This window comes from Stegostoma tigrinum, chromosome 15, assembly GCF_030684315.1.
Source record: "Stegostoma tigrinum isolate sSteTig4 chromosome 15, sSteTig4.hap1, whole genome shotgun sequence".
Classification (NCBI taxonomy): Eukaryota; Metazoa; Chordata; class Chondrichthyes; order Orectolobiformes; family Stegostomatidae; genus Stegostoma; species Stegostoma tigrinum.
Window position 1 is genome coordinate 39,759,927 of NC_081368.1, and position 21,133 is coordinate 39,781,059.

The following is a 21,133-nucleotide window of genomic DNA, read 5'->3' on the forward strand; positions in this document are numbered from 1 at the left end:
CTTAACAGTCATTTTTGGATTTCTGCATACAGAAGAATAATGACAAAGATTGATAATGGATGTGCTGTCATTAATATCACAAAGCCTCAACCAATAAAAACTTGCCCAAGCCAGATCTCTGTAGCATCATTGCCCCCAAAAATGATCAGTAAATGAATGGTGTATTTCTGATAATTAGAGTGGCACAGTGGCTTAATGGTTAGCACTGCTGCTTCACAGCACGAGCAACCCAGCTTCGATTCTATCCTCGGGCAACTGTGTGGAGTTTGCACATTATCCCCATATCTGTGTGGGTTTTTTCCGGGTGCTCCAGTTACCTCCCACAGTCCAAAATGTGCAGATTAGGTGGATTGGCCATACTAAATTGCCCATAGTGTCCAAGGATGTGTAGGTTAGGTGCATTAGCCATGGGAAATGCAGGCTTACGAGGATAGGGTAAGGGGATGGGTCATGTGGGATGCTCTTCGGAGGATTGGCGTAGACTTGGTGGGCGGAAAGGCCTGTTTCCATGCTGTGGAGATTCTGAGGAGTTGAGACGCCTTGTTGCAGTCATACAGGATATTGGTGAAGCCACTTTTGGAGTACTGTGTACAGTTTGGGTTGCCCTGATATTGGAAGGATATTGTTAAATTAGAGTGGGTTCAGAAAAAATTTTACCAGAATGTTGCCAGGATTGGAGAGTTTGAGTTCTAAGGGTAGCCTGAGACTTTTTTCACATGAGCGTAGTAAATGATATTAATATGAAATGATATAAAATGTTTATAAAATGATGAGAGGCATAGATAAGGTGAATAACAAAGGTCTTTCCCCGAGTGTGGGCGAGTTCAAAACTAGGGGGCGCATTTTTAAGGTGAGAAGAGAAGGATTTAAAAGGGACCTGACGGGCAAGTTTTTCATGCGGAAGGCTGTTGGTATATGGAATGAACTGCCAGAGGGAGCAGTAGATGCAGGTACATTTACAGCATTTAAACGACATTTGGACAGGTACGCGAAGGGGAAGGATTTAGAGGGATATGGGCCATGCACAGGCAAGTGGGACTGGTTTAGTTTGGGAAATTCGGTCTGCATGCATGAGTTGGACCGAAGGGCCTGCTTCTGTGCTGTATGTCTTTGTGGCTCTGATACAGAAGATGGAACACTAGGATCCCAGTTTTCACATTGAAATAGATGAACACTATTCTTTTTCACTCCATAGTACTGGATCCATTTCAAAATGTTTCATTGTCATGATTAGTACAGCCTAGAGGAACCATATTGTGTTCCTACTACCTCTGTTAATGATGCATGGAGCTCATGGAAACTGGTTTATAATTGACTGAGTGATTTACACTTGAACACTAAGCATTCTCAGAAGGTCAACCTCAAGATTAGTGTATTTCACAAAGCCAGTATTTGGAATTGTTTTACATTATATTTCCCTGAACATCCCAAGTTTATAGTGCCCAGAGCCTCTTTGACCCTTATTCAAAATCTGTTGTTGGTGCTGTCGCATTGAATGCCCACATGATGGCGCCACATGACAGAAATAAGTTTTGTTCTGGTGAGTAAATATAATTCAATCATTTATGCAGGTTTAAAAAAATGCAGTTAAAGCTAGCATTATTTATTACTAGCAAGTAGACTGATACCAGAAACAAACACAGAAAATGCTGGAGAAACACAGCAAGTCTGGTAGCATCTGTGGAGAGAGATACAGAGCTAGTTTTCGAATTTGTTGTGGACCAGATAACACTCCCTCAAGATATATTAAGAAGATAGTTTAGACTGTAACTTTTTCTAGTTTTAAAGGTAGGTGTAAGGTGTTGCATTCCTAATGTGATTTGATTGGTGAAACTAAGCAAAACACAAGGACTGGATTTGAGCGGACTGCTCAATATCTTTGTCTCAACCTTTCTTCATCAAAAACAAAGGACAAAATACACCTCTTAACCTCACAGTATTGTCACAAATCCAATATTGTCTCTTCTTCAGATCTGACCTGAAAGTAAGTTCCAGTTCATGGGACACTGACATCAATAATGAAATGTTGTGGTTACTGAAGAGTAGAGCCAAGACCAAAGAAAAATAAAAATGGAAATTATATGCAGACCCTGCCTGGAAGCTATAGAGAGTACAAATCTTAGAAGAAACCAATAAATAAGATTAGAATTTGCAAAAAAAATTTAAAATAGTAAACCTAAAGAGTCTGGGTCGAATCTTACTAGGCCTGTGCAACATGGGCTATGGTGAGATTTATGGCAGAATCATGCAGTCTGGCAAAGTCTATCTCACTCCATCTTTTATGCACTTGCCAAGCAGTGAGGCAAATTTCTCACGAGACGACAGCAATTTTCAAATTAAGAAGTATTATAGCTTGTTAAGTGCCTTATTAAATCCACAACTCACCTTATTAATATTCAACTTCCTATTTTCCCAAATGCACTGAGCAAACTGGACATTGGGAATGCTCACAGCTGGCTGCAAGGAGCCTCCATTTTGCTCAGCACCTAACAGCATCTTAGGACATAATCTGTGGTCACCAACCACATGCAACTTCTCATATATGGAATTTGGCATTCGACATATGTCAAAGTCTCCCAACCATCTTGGCATCTCTCACATCAACTTAGGATGCTTAAGAAGCAGAGACTTCCATTGCAGAGTACACCAATAACTAGCATTGAAAGGCCACTGCAAGAACACTACTGCAGGGTAGTCACCTAGCTCTCAGAATGGACCACGGTGCAACTCAGGTCTGTCCGCTTAGTGCTTTCATTTAGCGTGTACTTGCATACTTGCAGCACCCATGCAAATTAATTAAACAGGTATTTTGCATTGGTATGCTCTATAGTGGACGCAAGTAACATCCCAGAAGCAGTTTTAAGTTAGGAAACTGAAGACGCAAAAATTACAGTCACCACAGAAATTTATAGAATAAAATGTTGGGGCTGTTGGTTAATAACTGCCCATATCCTGATGGATTTCATGCTAGGGTCTTAATCGTGGTTGTGAATTTGACATAACTTGGCAAAACTTCCCTGATTTGGGGAAAGACCCTCTAGATTGGAAGAAAGCAGCCTAGTATCATTATTCAAAAGGAAGGAAAGCAGATAGCAGGAATCGACAGACCAGTTAGCTCAACATCTGTCATTGGGAAAATGATGGAAGCTATTTTTAAAGTTGTTAAAGCAGGAATATTTGGGTAAGTTCAAGATAATCAGGTGGATCATTACTATTTTGTGAAAGGGAAATCATTTTGAATCAGACGATTGGAGTTCTTTGAGGAGATAATGGGTGGGAATAAAGGATGACCAGTGAATGTACTGTGGTTAGATTTCCAGAAAGCATTTGAGCAAGTATCATGTTAGAAGTCATTTATGAAAGTAAAAGTCCATGGTGTAGTTGGTGGAATATTTGTGGAAGTAAATGACTGGATGGCAAGCAGGAAGTGTATGAATAAATGGTCCTTTTTCATTTTGGCAGGAAGTAAGGAATGGTGTGTCAGGAATTGGTACTGAGACCTCAACTTCTTATGTTTTATATAAATGAGGTGGATGGAGGAGTGGAAGGTTTGGCTGCCATATTTGCTGATGACACAAGGATAGGTAGGTTGTGTGACTACCACATGCAAGTTAAGCAATTTCATAGATCCCAAGTATAGAAGTTATATTAGTGAGGCACTTCTCATCTTAGAGAAGCATCCTGGAATGCAGTATATTTTAGAGATCCTTCAACTCCTGCGCTCCTAAGTGCAGCCAAGACACAGCACTTTAATGTGGAGATAACTGGCTCCCAAGGTAATGTGAGCACTTTGTAGTAGGGTCATGCCTCCACTCATGTCCCATACTTTTGGCTATCTTGTGTGTTTTTAGGATATAATCATTCACGGGTGCACACTTCTTTGAATGCAAAGGTTTGTTATAGCTTTGCACTGAGCGAAGGAGTACAGACTCATTCAAGTATTGGTGATAATCAAAACTCACCTACCACCCAAGGCCAGCCTCTTGGCAGAAACATATGCATGATACTTCAGCAGACCAAAAACGCTAATACTTACTTCTCTTCAAGTGAATGTGCTGATATGAACATTTCTTCCTTTTTGTGCATTTGAAGTTTGAAGTCTGGTTGAAAATTGCACACTTTCCATGTCATGTTCCAATGAGTGAGTTCCAGGCTCCACCAATAATCAAGGTTCTTCACCCATCAGTCCCTTTATGTACCTTCATGTACCATTTGTACTGCTGTCTTTGTCAACCCCATCAGCATTCAGGCCCCTCACATTCCTTTTAATAATCAATCTCCGTAATCCTCCTCCTCACCTGTTGGCTTGCCATATTATAATGCGGTTTCTTATCTGACTTTGATATCAGAACGCTATTGGCAGTTGCTGTGGTGAGTCTATGTTTGGCATGAGAATGAGAGACGCTAAAATGTGCAAGTATTTCTAAAGTGCATTTTAAATGCCTCTGTGTCAGCATTTGATCTTACTTCCAGTTTCAAAAATTATTTGAATGACTTAATCCTTTCTCATTTTAGTTCCGCGAGAAATGCAGGACGAGGAGGATTGTTGCAGATGTCATCTGTACTAGCACCAAAGGCAACCTTTGACCAATGTCTGCAAGTCTCCACACCTCCTCATCTGAAATGTTGTGAACCAAATTCTTAAAGCGAAACAATATCTTTCCAGCTCCTACACCACTTGACTTTCCATCTCAATGTACTAAAACACCCTCCATCACACCCACAAAGGGGAAGATTATCTATAGCAGATACAAATAACATTGGGAGTCCATTGTGAATATATATGTGTTCAATGTGCACCGAAGAAAGTTGAGTTTGTTTTGTGAGGAGCTACATTGATTGATAAGATGTAGTTCAATGCAAGTTTAGCACAAAATTCACCACCAGGATATCTAGATATCTAGATATTTTTAAATTTAGGGATAGTAAGAGTTTACTGCATAAAGCTTCAAGTGAGATAATTGGACTTTAAGATTTTTAAGTATTTTTAATGGTTTATTTTGTTTCCTTCTGGTAGATATTCGGGAATTTTATGAAGTGACTTTAACTGCTGCGCTCAAACCTACTGATCATAATCTTCTAGCAAGCAATCTATTTTCAACTGAGATGGGGAAGAATTCAACACTTACGAGGATTGAATTTCTCAGTTTGGAGGTGAATAACATAATTGTCCACACAAAAACAATAAAATTGCAAGTTCCGGGAATCCCAAACAAGAACAGGGAATTGAAAACATTTAACTGGTCAGGTTACATCTGTGAAGTATAGTTAGATATTGTCTTAGGGCCAGAAGGTTTAAAGGATTTGAGGAGAAAGTGGGAACACGGTACTGAGATGGATGATCAGCCATGATCATATTGAATGGCAAAGCAGACTTAAAGGGTTGAATGGCCGACTCCTCATATTTTCTATGTTGCTATGTTGTACATGGATTAACGTTTCAAGTGTAAAGACATCATCAAAAATCAATTGATCAAAATGTACATTATTTAAAAGGCGGAAAAAAGTCCATCTAGATTTTTTAAATGAAGGTATTATGCTGAATCCTTAGTGTCTCTGCCGTGACACACAGAAACATTAAAAAAAAAGGTGGACAGGAAATTATCAGGTGTGGCTAGAGTACTAATAAGCAACATGATCCCAATATTTCACAGTTGCCAGCAGCTATGCATTCTAAAGGGAGATGCCAAAAAAGGTGGGTGGGGGATAAACGAAATAACTTTCCAACCCCCATTGTCAAGTGCACCAACATCTCCATAAGACCATAAGATATAGGAGCAGAAATTAGGCCTTACGGCCCATCGAGTCTGCTCCGCCATTCAGTCATGGCTGATAAGTTCCTCAACCTCGTTCTCCTGCTTTCTCCCTGTAACCCTTGATCCCCTTGATAATTAAGAACCTACCTATCTCAGTCTTAAATGTATTCAATGACCTGGCCTCCACAGCTATCTGTGGCATCTCCTAGTAGGACTGGTGTCTGAACATTCATGCCATACGAGTGCCAGGCTGTGACAATCTCCAGTAAGACAAAATCACTTGACATTCAGGATGATTACAGTTGCTGAAGTGCCCGTTGTAAACTTTATGGGAATAATCCATTTCATTCTTACTTATTTCATGGAATGTAGCTGATGCTGGCAAGGACAGCATTCATTGCCCTTCCCCAGTTGCCTTTGAACTGACTGGCTAATAAAGCAGGATAGTTAAGAGTCAACCACATTGATCTGGATCTGGAATTGCATGTTGGCCAGTTAAAGATAGCAGTTTAGCTTGTCTAAAGAATATTTGTGAACCAGATGGGTTTTTGAAGCAATCCAATAACTTGGCTGTCTCTTTTGCTGAGACTGACAGATCTTTAAATTTCCATGAGGTGGTATGGTCGTATGGCAACTTATCTCAGTAGAGAGCCAATAAGGCCTTTTACTGGAGTCCAGCTGGAACTTTCTGCTTAGTCTCTAAGTTTTTGGAGGTGCCAGGGAACAGTGAAATACCTGGAAGCAGCTTCCCAGTAGTAGACCTGTGTGGTGTATGGTGTGTCACTCCAGATGGACGTGCTAGGTCTTCCTGACTGCCTGGTTTCAGCTGCAATTGGAGGCTGCCTTCTGCTGAGGTTGTTATTTTAATTTAAAGTTAAAAATATTGAAGAGAGGGTGCTTCACTCAGTTTCCTGGAGAAGCAGCTTGCTGCATTTTCAGCGCTGGGTGGTCCTCAAAGACCCACAGCTTTCAGAGCAAACCCACTCAGCTTAATTTGGTGGCATGCCCACCCATTAGCCATCAATTGGCCAGTTCAGAGAAAGTCAAAGCTAGCTGACTGTCACTCACATAGTGAACGCTTTTAACTCCCATTTGATCACAGCAGCAAGGTTCTGAAGCCGGCAGAGAAGATCCTGCCCACTATCTTTTAGTCCTTTTACTACCCACCCCTTGCTTAAAACCTATTACATCTGTAACTTCTGTCAGTTCTGATGAATGGATGCTGACCTGAAATATTATCTCTACTTCTCTGTCCACATTGATGCTTCTGTTTTTATCATTGATCACTGATGTTTGGGATAATATTGATGTTTGGGGTAATGACAAATAACATTATTAGGGACAGCTGCTAGAAATCACATCAGTTATGTGAAGCAAACGGAGATTTTGTGACAGTCATAATAAATAATATGAAAACAAATTTTACTGTTTTTCTTGGATCTTAGACATGCATTTCTTTCACATCCATGTGAGGTATCACAAGATTAGACAGGAAAGATAGATTATTTACTTCAATGTTGTAGTAATTGTCTCTGAAGCTCATTTGAGGTTTGCATGAATGAATTCACAATATAGTGCTCAATAGAGAATGATGTCAGGCACAGGGGGAGGCAATGGCCTAAGTGGTATTGTCACTGGACTGTCAATCCAGAGGCCTAGATAATATTCTGAGGATAACGAAATGTGAGGCTGGGTGAACACAGCAGGCCCAGCAGCATCTCAGGAGCACAAAAGCTGACGTTTTGGGCCTAGACCCTTCATCAGAGAGGGGGATGGGGTGAGGGTTCTGGAATAAATAGGGAGAGAGGGGGAGGCGGACCGAAGATGGAGAGAAAAGAAGATAGGTGGAGAGGAGAGTATAGGTGGGGAGGTAGGGAGGGGATAGGTCAGTCCAGGGAAGACGGACAGGTCAAGGAGGTGGGATGAGGTAAGTAGGTAGGAGATGGAGGTGCGGCTTGGGGTGGGAGGAAGGGATGGGTGAGAGGAAGAACAGGTTAGGGAGGCAGAGACAGGTTGGACTGGTTTTGGGATGCAGTGGGTGGGGGGGAAGAGCTGGGCTGGTTGTGTGGTGCAGTGGGGGGAGGGGACGAACTGGGCTGGTTTAGGGATGCGGTGGGGGAAGGGGAGATTTTGAAGCTGGTGAAGTCCACATTGATACCATTAGGCTGCAGGGTTCCCGAGCGGAATATGAGTTGCTGTTCCTGCAACCTTTGGGTGGCATCATTGTGGCACTGCAGGAGGCCCATGATGAACATGTCATCTAAAGAATGGGAGGGGGAGTGGAAATGGTTTGCGACTGGGAGGTGCAGTTGTTTGTTGCCCACCGAGCGGAGGTGTTCTGCAAAGCGGTCCCCAAGCCTCCGCTTGGTTTCCCCAGTGTAGAGTAAGCCACACCGGGTACAGTGGATGCGGTATATCACATTGGCAGATGTGCAGGTGAACCTCTGCTTAATGTGGAAAGTCATCTTGGGGCCTGGGATAGGGGTGAGGGAGGAGGTGTGGGGGCAAGTGTAGCATTTCCTGCGGTTGCAGGGGAAGGTCCCGGGTGTGGTGGGGTTGGAGGGCAGTGTGGAACGAACAAGGGAGTCACAGAGAGAGTGATCTCTCCGGAAAGCAGACAGGGGTGGGGATGGAAAAATGTCTTGGGTGGTGGGGTCGGATTGTAAATGGCAGAAGTGTCGGAGGATGATGCGTTGTATCCGGAGGTTGGTGGGGTGGTGTGTGAGAATGCAAACCATTTCCATTTCCACTCCCCCTCCCATTCTTTAGATGACATGTCCATCATGGGCCTCCTGCAGTGCCACAATGATGCCTCCCGAAGGTTGCAGGAACAGCAACTCATATTCCGCTTGGGAACCCTGCAGCCCAATGGTATCAATGTGGACTTCACCAACTTCAAAATCTCCCCTTCCCCCACTGCATCCCAAAACCAGCCCAGTTCGTCCCCTCCCCCCACTGCACCACACAACCAGCCCAGCTCTTCCCCTCCACCCACTGCACCCCAAAACCAGTCCAACCTGTCTCTGCCTCCCTAACCTGTTCTTCCTCTCACCCATCCCTTCCTCCCACCCCAAGCCACACCTCCATCTCTTACCTACTAACCTCATCCCACCTCCTTGACCTGTCCGTCTTCCCTGGACTGACCTATCCCCTCCCTACCTCCCCACTTATACTCTCCTCTCCACCTATCTTCTTTTCTCTCCATCTTCAGTCCGCCTCCCCCTCTCTCCCTATTTATTCCAGAACCCTCACCCCATCCCCCTCTCTGATGAAGGGTCTAGGCCCGAAACGTCAGCTTTTGTGCTCCTGAGATGCTGCTGGGCCTGCTGTGTTCATCCAGCCTCACATTTCGTTATCTTGGATTCTCCAGCATCTGCAGTTCCCATTATCACTAATATTCTGGGGACCTGGGTTTGAATCCTGCCATGGCAGATGGTGGTATTTGAATTTAATAAATATCTGAAACGAAGAATCTAACAGTGACCACTAATCCATTGTTGATTGCCAGGAAAAACCCATCGGGTTCACTAATGTCCTTTAGGGAAGGAAACTGAAATCCTTACCTGGTCTGACCTACCTGTGACCCAAGACATAGCAATGTGGTTGACTCTTAACTGTCATCCGGGCAATTAGGGACAGGCATTAAATGCTGCCTAGCCAGCGATGTCCTCATCCCATGACTGAATAAGGAAAAAATAACTTAAATGGCTTTGCAAATATAGGACCAGTCAATCTTGGAATTACAGTACATAATGCATGAATGGCATGGACTGGTCCATTATTAATTTCTTAAATATGTTGTTTTCAGTTGCATTTATCTGTAATACCAGTTTTTTTTTAAGATGATATAGATTTAGGAGGAAAAGAAGTATTTGAAACTTTCAATATTTTTAGATTGTTTCAAATAATGGACTCAATAATTAACTAAGTAGTTGTAACATTACTCCATGGAATTTCCACATAGTCTTGTCTTCACATCTTCAGAACAATTGCAGTAAAAATATTCAAATTGCATTTTAATTTAATGCTACATTTCCTACTATTTGTCACCCTGGCAGCCAAGTTATGGATGTTATGTTGTATTTTAAAATTCATAATTAGGACATCAGTAATGACTTGCAGGTAATGTGACCCTAGCACAACTCTAGATTTTAGGTCCAGTTCACATTGAACAATCTTAGCATAAAAATGTTTAGATTAAAATCACGTGTTCAAATCACATGATATACTAGAAAAAAAAGTGAGCAGAAGTGTGGTATCCTTATCAGGTTTGGGTAAAACTATCCATCAGTGTTTACCTAATTGCTGGAAAATATGCGGTGCAACTGCAGTGAGTTGTCACTACAGGAGCTTTCCTGTAGAGATGAACTAAATAAGTATGATGACATTTGTGATTTTTCAATGTGATATTCTCCTAGAGAAATGAGTATGAAGTTCTAGTTCTGGAGCAGTACTGGTGGACTCAAAGGTTGAAAACCAGATAGATATTTTGATTTTTGTTTTGCACTTTCATAGAAGTGGAGACATGCTGGCTGTGGCTATGCGCACCTCTGCATTAGCCAGGAATGATCACGGATTAGACTTCTGACTGGACCAAAAATATTCAAACCTGTCTGTAATTTTCATGCTTACAGCTAAAGGGTACCATCTGTGAAGTGAATTTTTTAAATTAATAAGTAAGGAACTAATTTGTTACTGTTAAACATTACAAATTCTGAAAGATAGGCTACTGATTTATTGTTCTTTATTTTTTACTGTGGCATTATGTTCATCAAGATAAACAACTGGAGAAAGATATATTTCTGCCCAGTCAGTGAAGCTGACATCTGCTGAGTAAATTAAGGAAAAGAACTGGTTTGAGCAGTTCGAAACAGCTCTGACTGGAGTAAAGCTTCCTCTAGTTGGCCTAAAAGCCAACAATTTTTAAAATTTATTCTTGCATTTGATGTGAACATCAATGCCTTGGTCAATATTTGTTGCCTTTTCTTAATTACCCTTTAGAAGATGGTTGTGAACCACTTTCCTGAACCCAATGCAGACCTTAGGGTGTACCAGCAGCGCTACTAGAAAGGGAGTTCCAAGATTTTGACTCAATGAGAGTGAAGGAATGTGATGTTGTTGCAAGTCAGAATGGTCTGAGGTTGCTGTCAATATCCTTGAGTTTTATTGGAGCTATACTCCATCACACAGTAGATTTATGCCTTATAGGTTGTGGACAGGCATTGTGGAATCTATAGGTGAGATACTCCCACACAATTCACAGTGTCTGATCTGATCTTTTAACTCCAGTATTTCTATTGTTGATCCAGTTCAATTTATGGTAAGTTGTAAACCCCAGCGTGGTGTTAATAGGGGTTCGGCGATGCTAATACCATTGAATACTAAGATGAGATGATTAGACTTTTTGGAGATGGTCATTGCAATGCACTCTTGTGGTATTAATATCGCATACTATTCATTATGCCAAGGCTAAATGTTCTTCTAATATTGCATTAGAACGTGGGTTGCTTCAAAATCTGAGCAGTCATAAATAGTTCTGAACATTGTGTGATCATCATTGAACATCAGCGATCTTCTGATGGAGGCTGTAGTGATTGGAATGACGTTCAGAAGGATCTCATTGAGAATGAGATCCCTGATTGGCCCAGGTTAACAAGCCAATCAGAGAGTCCTGGCTGTCAGATATAAACAGGAATCTCAGAGATTCTCTTCATTCTAGGACTGACTCTGAACTGGCAGGTCAGAATCCATGTACAGTGCATGTGTAAATAAAGGGGGACCTTGGTGATACCGACCTCTGTGGAGTTACTTCAGTCAGACTGAGGACACTACCCCGACGAACTCCAGTGATGTTCTGGGACTGAAGTTATTAACAACAATCATCTTTCTTCTGTGTGAGGTATCATTCCGCACATTGGAGAGCCTACTCCTAACTGCACTTTTAAAAGAAGAACTAATTCTACGAAAGTATAATCGCAGCCATCCTTGTGACTCTTCATATTTAGACTTTAAGTTTACTGATAGTTTGTGTTAAGCTTTGGGCAACGTTGTGCCGTGCATCTACTCCCCAGGGAAAGTAGAAGGCCATTGCCAAACTCATGCCGTGCCTGAATATTACGTTTGTCTGAAGGACCACTTATTGAAAATGAGAAGAACTGCAGATGTTGGAAATCAGAAACAAAAACAAAGTTGCTGGAAAAGTTCAGCAGGTGGGGCAGCATCTGTGAAGAAAAAGTCAGAGTTAATGTTTCAGGTCCAGTGACCCTTCCTCAGAACAGTTCCGGGGAAGGGACACTGGACCTGAAACGTTAACTCTGATTTTTTTTCTTCACAGATGCTGCCAGACCTGCTGAACTTTTCCAGCAACTTTGTTTTTGTTTCTTCATTTAATGAGTCAGTCCTATAGGCAAAAGAACAGCACATTAGCTGCATGTGGTGCTCATCATATGTGGTGGGCAGATAAATATCATAAATCGAATCACTTGGTAAAACAGCTCCAATATTCCTCTTTGATTAGTCCAAATGATTAAACAGTTGTGTTTTATCAGAGGTGGAAAATGTTGAATTTAGATGGGTGAGACAGTATAGTTTAGAATATAATCATTTTGGATGAATCTTGATGCCAGATTAATTGTATGCTTCTGGGTTTCTTTTTCTTTTCTTTTCATACAGCTTTGTCTGGCAATAGAATATTGAAATGATTCCTAAAGTTTTCCTGATGAATCAGCAATACATTGCCATTTACACAAAGTTTGTAAAGGGAATTAAATGCAAAAGACTGAACATGATCACAATGTAGAATTGAATGCTTCAATGCATTTGTTGGGTGCATTTTAAAAAGGATGAGTTGATAAGCTGTTACATAGCAACAGCATAGAGGGCTGCTAATGCAGCAAAAGGTGTAATAGTTTGCAAATTGGCACCAGCTTCAAGTGTTTCTTCGTTTGTTGCTTTTTTTATGTCTGTAATTGAGATAATCAAAGCAACAACTTAAGACTTTGTTAATATGAGTGTATGATTTTTGAAATATTTTGTTAGGCGAATGTATAACACATTCTTTATTATTTCACTACACTTACTCAAAAGCACCACTGTTCTGTACCTTGTAATCAACCACTTCAGAGATGTTATTAAGTACCTCTGAAGGAGGTGGCACTTGAACCTATGCTTCCTGGCTCAGGGGTAGGGATATTACCACTGCACCATGAACATCCCTAACACATTCTTCACATCTGTTCAACAGGTAAGAAATATCTGTCATTCAGTCATCGCAAATAATTGTGAAATGAAGTGGGCAACTATTCAACCATTAACATTCAAGGAGATTTAGAATGAGCCACAGTGCTGTAGTTCAGGTGTCCCCTACACAGTTAGTATAATGTTTAACTCAGGCTGAAGGGTTTTGTGGTACAATGGTAGTGCCTTTACATCTGGGTCAGAAGGCTTGGGTTCAAATCCTACCTAATTGAAATGTCTGAGCAAGTTGATTTGAAAAAAAAATGCTTCAACACAGTCTGGAATCCTTCAGAGGTACTTTAGGTGACGACTGGAACAGACAACATTGGAGAGTATTGTCAATGTCCAACCCTCTGAAACAATAATGGGAACAATGCTGGAGTTAATTAGCATCCAAGGGTTACTTTTAAACCAGAGTGACTTTTGGACAGACATGGTAGTAGAGAAGGGAAAAAAAAACATCTTTTAGCCTAAGTTTCAGATTTTGCCTTCTGACCCTGGTGGCAGTGCTCCAGGTGGGACAGGCTGCAGAGTAGCTGACTTTGTCATTCACTTGGTTTCCAAGTAAAGTAGCAAGAAGGAATTCTCAGTGGGGTGCTTTAGGAGGGCAAATGGTAGAGATCCCAAGCAGATGATGCTGTAACTTTTTTTATGGGTACTAAAAGAGATTTTCGGACTCTATAATAAGTGTTGAACTAGCCAGGAGGCTTTCTTTCATCCTCCCATTGACTGATAGGAAATGTGCAATGGTTTCCCTGCTCAGTTAAAGTGCCAAAGGATTCTATTGAAGTCAGGGAATCTGAATGTATATCTATGCACGAGGCTCGCACCTGAACTGGCAGGCGCCTTACACACTGCCCAAGCTAACAGTGTTAAAAGTATAGGTTGGCACCATCAGAGAAGAAATAGATCTGCTTCATTTAAACTGGACACTGTTATTTCTCAGCAGGGAGAATGAAAGGCCCTCCCCAGCGATACAGCCCCCACACTGACTCTCATACGTGGCTGGGTAGTTGCTAGTCCATATGAGTTTAGATATCTTCAGAGTGACTGCACCTTACACCCAGTTGTCATCTTAAACATATCAGTACAGCGAAGAGTAAGCGTACTTATTTTGTAGTGGAACATAGGACCTCTGTCAGTCTTAAAACATGTGAATTGTTTGTCACCGTCAACCTTATGCTGCAATGGGGAAACCCAAGTTTGCCAGAGCCATACCTGGACAAGAACCATACTTGTACCAAAACATTCGTGAAGTGCTCCATGCTGTTTATTCACACCTCTGCATATGTTAAGATAAAACATTAAAATGAGCTTACAGTATTAAAAACAAGGCATGCATTTTATGATAGTGTATAATGCTGAATGTTTAGAAGAAATCAGTCACCAAACTTATCATTCAAACCACAAGTGGTTTTTTTATAAGTCATCATGTGTTGCTTGTATTTTTGTTCATGCTTGTTGTCGTGATGTTTTCACAATATTTAATACATCTGCATCTGTAAAAACCTTTAACAACTATTTTATGCACTCTGAATTTGACAAATGCTGCATTAAACTGTTCAGAATGGTAATTCTTACATCAGTAAAATTCAAATAGTATGCTTTCATTTTCAGTTGTAACACCACCTACAGGTTGTGACGCTAAGCATGAATGTAGAACATTGCATATTCTTTTCATTAAAATTGAATAGAATTTTTTTGAATTACAACACATTGTAACTACTGCTGTGCAGCAAACAATTGTGTCCTTAATTGTTCCAAAGTGATTGTAGGAGCGTCTTACCTGACCCGGGACAAAGACTCAGGAAGCAGGCAGGATTCAGGCGAGTGGAAAATATTTATTAAAGCAGAAACTGGTTTATGCAGGGAGAGGGCCAAAGGATCTTCCCTGAATCTGGCTTTGGAAGATAGATCAATGACACACTCTGCTTTTACAAAGAAATATAGCATTTTTATACGTTTTATGTTACAGTTATCAAATAAAATACAGTCATTGTCCTTCCCCTTAAATCAAACACCCAATTCTTTGGGACACTTAATCAGTGATGAGCACTTCCATGGACAGCCCCAGGTTCCCATGATCTTATGGTATTAGCTAGACATTGTAATCCCTAGGCCTTAGGATCTCCCCGTGCATCCTATTCATTCACATTCCAAAACGTTTAATGGCTACAGTCCTTTGGGTCTTTCTCAGGCTAGTTTATCTATAAGGAAGCTCAAGTTCTATTACCCATTGTATTTTGATGCTGTCTTTATCACATTCACTTTCTTTTTTTTACTTACCCACTGTCCCAATTACATAATGTAAAAATAAAAAGACATTTAGTTTACACTGATAATGGGAACTGCAGATGCTGGAGAATCCAAGATAACGAAATGTGAGGTTGGATGAACACAGCAGGCCCAGCAGCATCTCAGGAGCACAAAAGCTGACGTTTCGGGCCTAGACCCTTCATCAGAGAGGTCTAGGCCCGAAACATCAGCTTTTGTGCTCCTGAGATGCTGCTGGGCCTGCTGTGTTCGTCCAGCCTCACATTTAGTTTACACTAATTGCTGTAAGGTTAACTTCTGTTTCAAGTTAATTATGAATGTAACGTCATACAACTACTTTGACTGTCAGCATTTTGTAATTTATGGGCTGTGATCAATCTATCTTGCTCAGGTTAGAGAAGGTGTCTTCTCAGGCTAGTTAATCTTTATATCTAAGGTTAAATTTTTTTTAAGGCTTGTAGTAAGCCCTGGTTATGTGCTGTAACCAACTTCTATGATTCTAGCATTTTTAGCTATAAACTATTTAATATTGCTGGTAGCTTTAAAGAGGCAACTATTTACTACAAAATAACTTTAGCTGTTATCCTTGCAGCTGCTTGCGGACCTAATCTAGCACCTGACATTATTCATTTACTGGGACAAGCATCCTTTCATTAATAAAGCTGGAATTGGACATGCATCTGTCCTAGATCATCCTTTTATCAAACTGTCTCAGATGGGAACATACAGCATTCTTTTACTGACCTTCTAGCAGTTCTGTTCAAAGATACTATTGTATTTCACTGTGTGAGCAGGCTGCTTGGTTTTGCTTAGCTTCTGTTTGCCATCTTGTAAGCAGGCATGGGCTGCTTAGTGTGTTCAGGTACAAGCCACCTTACATGGCCAGGTACAGGTCACCATTACAGATCCCCCCCCCTTTGGCCCTCAGCTAAGTTATATCTTCAGGGCCACTATTAATTCATGCAGTCCAAATCAGAGTTCAAACATCCAAATCAATTTCCAGGAGTATTCTTTACCTAATTATGTTGCATCCAAGATCCCCTTGCCATTGTTCAATGAGGTGGTCTTCCCTGTTCCACTAGTCTGTTGGCTTGATGGTGCATAGTGCGGCCACCCCCTTGGTCCGTGGCTCCTCTTCAGCCACCTTCTTCATTATCGTGGTCATAATGCTTTTTAGAAGGTGTAAGTAATGTAACATAAGAACAATGCTACAACAAACATTACTATGGTCTGTGCGATGGATGTCCCAAGGGATCCCAGCCACCCTTTTGCACTACTCCATTGGGTCGAAGAGGGAGGTTGTTTGAGGCTATTCACTTCTTTTCAGATATAGTCGGCCAGATCAGTAATTGCTTCTGAGTTATTGGGGATGTATGTGCAGCATTCCTTGCTGATGTGTACACATGTATCCCCTTTCTTGGCTAACATCATGTTGAGGGCAGTTCAGTTCTGTAAAGTTGTGGTTCGTGTGGCGACCATTTCTGTATTTATTTTGTTCAAAGCTCCTGCGGTGTCGTTGGCCACTTTATCTAAGATTGTAATCAAATTGATAGGTTCTCTGGATAACGTTTCTATGCCGTACGAGGGTAAAAATATGGAGAGGAGCCTATCTGCTCCTGAAATTGCAAGTTTGTGTTGTTCTGTCATCATCCATAGGAGGGACACAGTGTGGTGTATAAACGGTACCTCATAGGTCTAGTAACATGAACCTGTCCAGGTTGGGGATAGCCAGGCATAGGCTCTGTGTCCACATACAAAATAGGTGCCATTGGACGGGATGGATAATAATCCCGCAGTACCAGCATTGTTGGAACCTCACTTCTGTTACTAGTGAGGTTCCTGAAGATCAGGAGGCTAGGGCTGCTGTGCATGAGGAGAGATGCATTTATGGGTCCCATGGTCAGGAAAAGTGCCCTGATGGGTCCTGGAAGAGGGTATGTGGAAGTGTTAAAACTCCGGGTGCAGTTGCTAAATCCCATGGGTGTTCCTTCTCCTTGGTTTTCAATTCTTGTTAGGCATATCAAGCAATCAGGTCTTCCTATCCCTAATGTGTTAACCAGTGTGATGAAGGGGGTTGTTCGTGAGGTCATGTAGTTGGATTGCTATCATCCTGTAAAGCTGTTCAGGTTATACCCAGCTAATTTCCATTGTGACTTACCTAGGTCAGTATTTACTGGGCCCATCTCTCTCTCCCTGTTTTGAGCTATTCTATCTTAATACCCATTCAGTTAATTCTGAGACATTAAAGGGAATGGGTCACATTGGTATCCCTCCCTTAGACTGTTTGGGGTCATGGGTGCAGACCCAGCAATTGGAGACATTATGTTCTCTAGCATACACATAATAAATACAAAAACGTATTAACATTCAAATTCCTCTTCTCAACTCACCTGTCAGCTTCTGATGGGATCAAAAGTAAGCCAAACCCACAGATGATTAGCATTTTCATACTCACAGTAATTTGAGCGATGTTCTTAGTTACAGTCTTTACAGCGCAGCTGCGTCACATATACTTACATATGACCTTAATCTGTTCTGATTGTTGTCCTGGGATTGAGGATCCTGTTCCTGCGGTTTTTTGGTGCACAGAGATGAGGGTCTTCTAAAACGTGCAACGTTGCTGGGGTGGGGGGGGGCATGGTTTCCGGTGGGAGAGAGAAAGAGAGCATACCAGACTAGCAAGCTGGACAGTCATCCATTAATAATTATACACTCTTAGCTGTGTAGGATTGCTCCATTTACCAATTTCACTTTCATTAATAAGTGCACTTCTGTTACTTGTTAATATTAGCTCATGAGGTCTGTCCCACTGGGGGTGCAAGGCTCCCCTGCTTGGGGTTATTTTTACCAGAACCTTTTGTCCTGGGCCTGGCATTTCTGTTCGTCCTGGGTACCCTTTGAACTCCCAGTCCTTGACAAGCTACTGGTTTCTTGCCTGTCCATGAATTATGTGTGGATGCTTACTGAGGGATTTCATGTAATCCTAGATTTGTCCTTTGCTGTTATTCAGTTCTGCTCCCCCTGTGATTAAATCCTGGGTGAGTGTCATTGCTCATCCTGTCATGTGTTTATAGGATGTTAGCCCAGTGGTCCTAGAGGGCATTGCTGTCTCGGCCATCAGAGTAGCTGTTAGGGAAAGGGTCCATTTAACCCCTTCTCCAATTATTGTCTTGGTCAGAACATTTTTTCAGTGTTCTGTTCATCTTCTCTACCATGCCCGAGCTCTGTGGATAGTAGGGGATATGATACCTTTGTGTTATTCCAATTAGTTTACATGTTTCCTTCAGGTACTTGACAGTGAAGTGGGTCCCTTGGCCTGAATATAGGGGACTACCCCACTGAGGTATTATTTCTGCTGCCAGTATTTTTGCCACTGGCATTGCAGTATAGTCTTTTTTAGGGAAAGCTTCTACCCATCTGGTAAATTGGTCAACCATGACCAGACAGAATTTTTTATTCTGACTTTGTGGGAATGCCCCTATGAAATCTATTTGAGGGTGTTCCCATGGTCCACTTGAATGGGGCTGATGGCTCATTTTAATTTTAATTCCCTGTCCTGGTTCTACCTGTGCACATGCAGTGCATCTTTGACAAACTTTGGCTATGTCTCTCCCCACTCCTCTCCACCACCAGCAGTTAGATATCAGCTGTGTCATTTTATTTTTCCCTATGTGTGCTAATCCATGGCAAACATTGCATAATGTCGGCTGGTAAAATGTGGGGTCTGTCACTTTGCCTCCTTTTCTCCAAATATCATCTGCTCCAAATGTTGCCCCGTCTTTTATCCATTCCGCTTTTTCTTCTGAACTGGCCGCTGCTTGTAAGTTTAAAATATTCCATTTGTCTCTGCTTTCATGCTGCCTCACAGCTGATATCGTTATCACTTCCTGTTCTAACATTGCTTTTGCTGCATTATCTGTGTAACTATTGCCTCTGCGCTGGTGTTCGAATTTTCCTGTGTGCATTTATTTTAATTACTGCTGCTTCTTTTGGTTCAGTAGCTGCAGTCACTAGGTCCTTGACTAGGTTCTCGTGCTGGATTACACTACCATTTTAAGTAACATAACCTCACCTTGCCCATGCCATCATGTAGTCATGGACTACACTGTCTGTGTTGATGTTAACCCCTTGTCCTCTTCCTAACTTCAGGGTCACAATAAGTGTTTTTAGTTCAGCTACCTGGGCAGAGTGATATCTTCTATTCTCTCTCCTGCTAAAAGCTCCTCTTTCAAACTACGGCCCACTCTGTCAGGACCTCACCATCATAATACCACCTTGCCCCAGCTACAAACATGCATTTCACATTTGGCCCCTCTAATGGCTCGTCCTTAACTTGCCTCTGTTTTTCCTCTCCCAGCTCCAAAGAGGAGGATACAATCATGTCTCTCTCCTTGTGTCTCCAAATTTTTCACTGTCTCTTTAAGTGCCTCAACAGCTTGAGTTCTGATGGGGTGTTGCTTTTTAGGTCGTTGTACATTTCCCAGTATTTCAATCGGTTTTATATCTCATCTTCCGAACTCTGTTTTGGTAGTTGCCCATAATTTGGGACACATCAGTTACTAATTTATGATAGGGATTCTGCAGATCCCATTCCCAACTGTGGGCAGCACAGATGCTCTTAAGGAAGCAAGCAATCCTTTAAATTTAAACTGGCAATCCTAATCAATTTTCGCTTCTCATTTATTAATTATAGCTCTAAATTGTTCCAGCAAATCCATTCCTAATATACTACCTTCAGCATTTTTACACACAGAAGTACAAGCATTGATCACATAATCTGCAATTTTTATTTCAGTCTGTGGGCTGAGGGTGGCTGGTTGAGTACTGCTACCCACACTCTGTAACAACTGCTGCTACTTTCTCATTATCCCCTTGGTCATTTTATGCTTTCATAGCTATTTGATTACTTTATTAATTTGAGTTTTTATTTAACCCTCCAGTTCTCTATCCACAGATTCACTCAGTGGCAGTAAAATATCATCATACATTGGTTAAAATTTCTAAGAAAGTATCTGTCTATCCCATGTCAAGCAGAATGCGTTTATTAGTACTGAACCACCTCCTCTAATAAGATTGCCTTTTCTAATTCAGTTATCAGCTTTCTCAGATTTTAAAATATATCAGAATTTTGCTCAAAGAGAATTGCATTCCTAAGATTCCAAATTTCCTACTATTTGCATATTTTCACATCACAATACCTTTACAATAAGCAAATCATCTGCCTTCAAGGCAGAGATCGACAAATTCTTGATCTCACAAGGAATCAAGGGCTACGGGGAGGGTGCAGGGAAGTGGAGTTGAAATGCCCATCAGCCATGATTTAAACAGCGGAGTGGACTTGATGGGCCGAATGGCCTTACTTCCACTCCTATGTCTTATGGCCTTATAGTTAAAGGTTCACTCGTGTTAAAACAGTTGTTGGTCTTGCATTTCTAGCCAGTAAATGAAATTCCAAAAATGGTAATTTCTGAAATTAAAATTTACCCAAAGCCCAAACACTGTATAGAGCCAATTCTAAAAGATGAATTCTTACTGAGCTTTACAAACTAACCTTTTAAATCAACATTTTGCTGTAGACTTCTGCGTCACACAACCACTCAGAGTTTCTTAACTGGACATAACATTAATCATAACCAGGACATAATACAAGCCTTGGTATGTCTCATACTTACACAGGCACACCACGCATTCCCAAACTGCAAACTAGCTTCAAAGCATCTTGATGGTCTAGGCAACAAAAAAACACAAATTACAAAAGACAATATTTAGCAATCAACAAACAAAGGTGCATTCAAACCAAACCATGAAGAGTTAACACCTCTACAGTATTCAATGATCTAGCAGAGAGCCGTTTTGCTCTCTCTCTT

General features: G+C 41.4%; 1 protein-coding gene across 4 annotated transcripts in view; it reads left to right on the forward strand.

The window, feature by feature from the left end:
- dlg3 (discs, large homolog 3 (Drosophila)) overlaps positions 1-21,133 on the forward strand; it is a 483,556-nt gene that overhangs the window by 50,982 nt on the left and 411,441 nt on the right. For 3 of the 4 annotated variants that reach the window (XM_059651426.1, XM_059651427.1, XM_059651428.1), the window contains exon 3: positions 5,018-5,154. The exons of the other annotated variant lie outside the window; for it this stretch is intronic. In XM_059651426.1, coding sequence (XP_059507409.1) covers positions 5,018-5,154 — 137 coding nt within the window. The remainder of the gene's footprint in view (positions 1-5,017; positions 5,155-21,133) is intronic. 4 annotated transcript variants of the gene reach the window in all.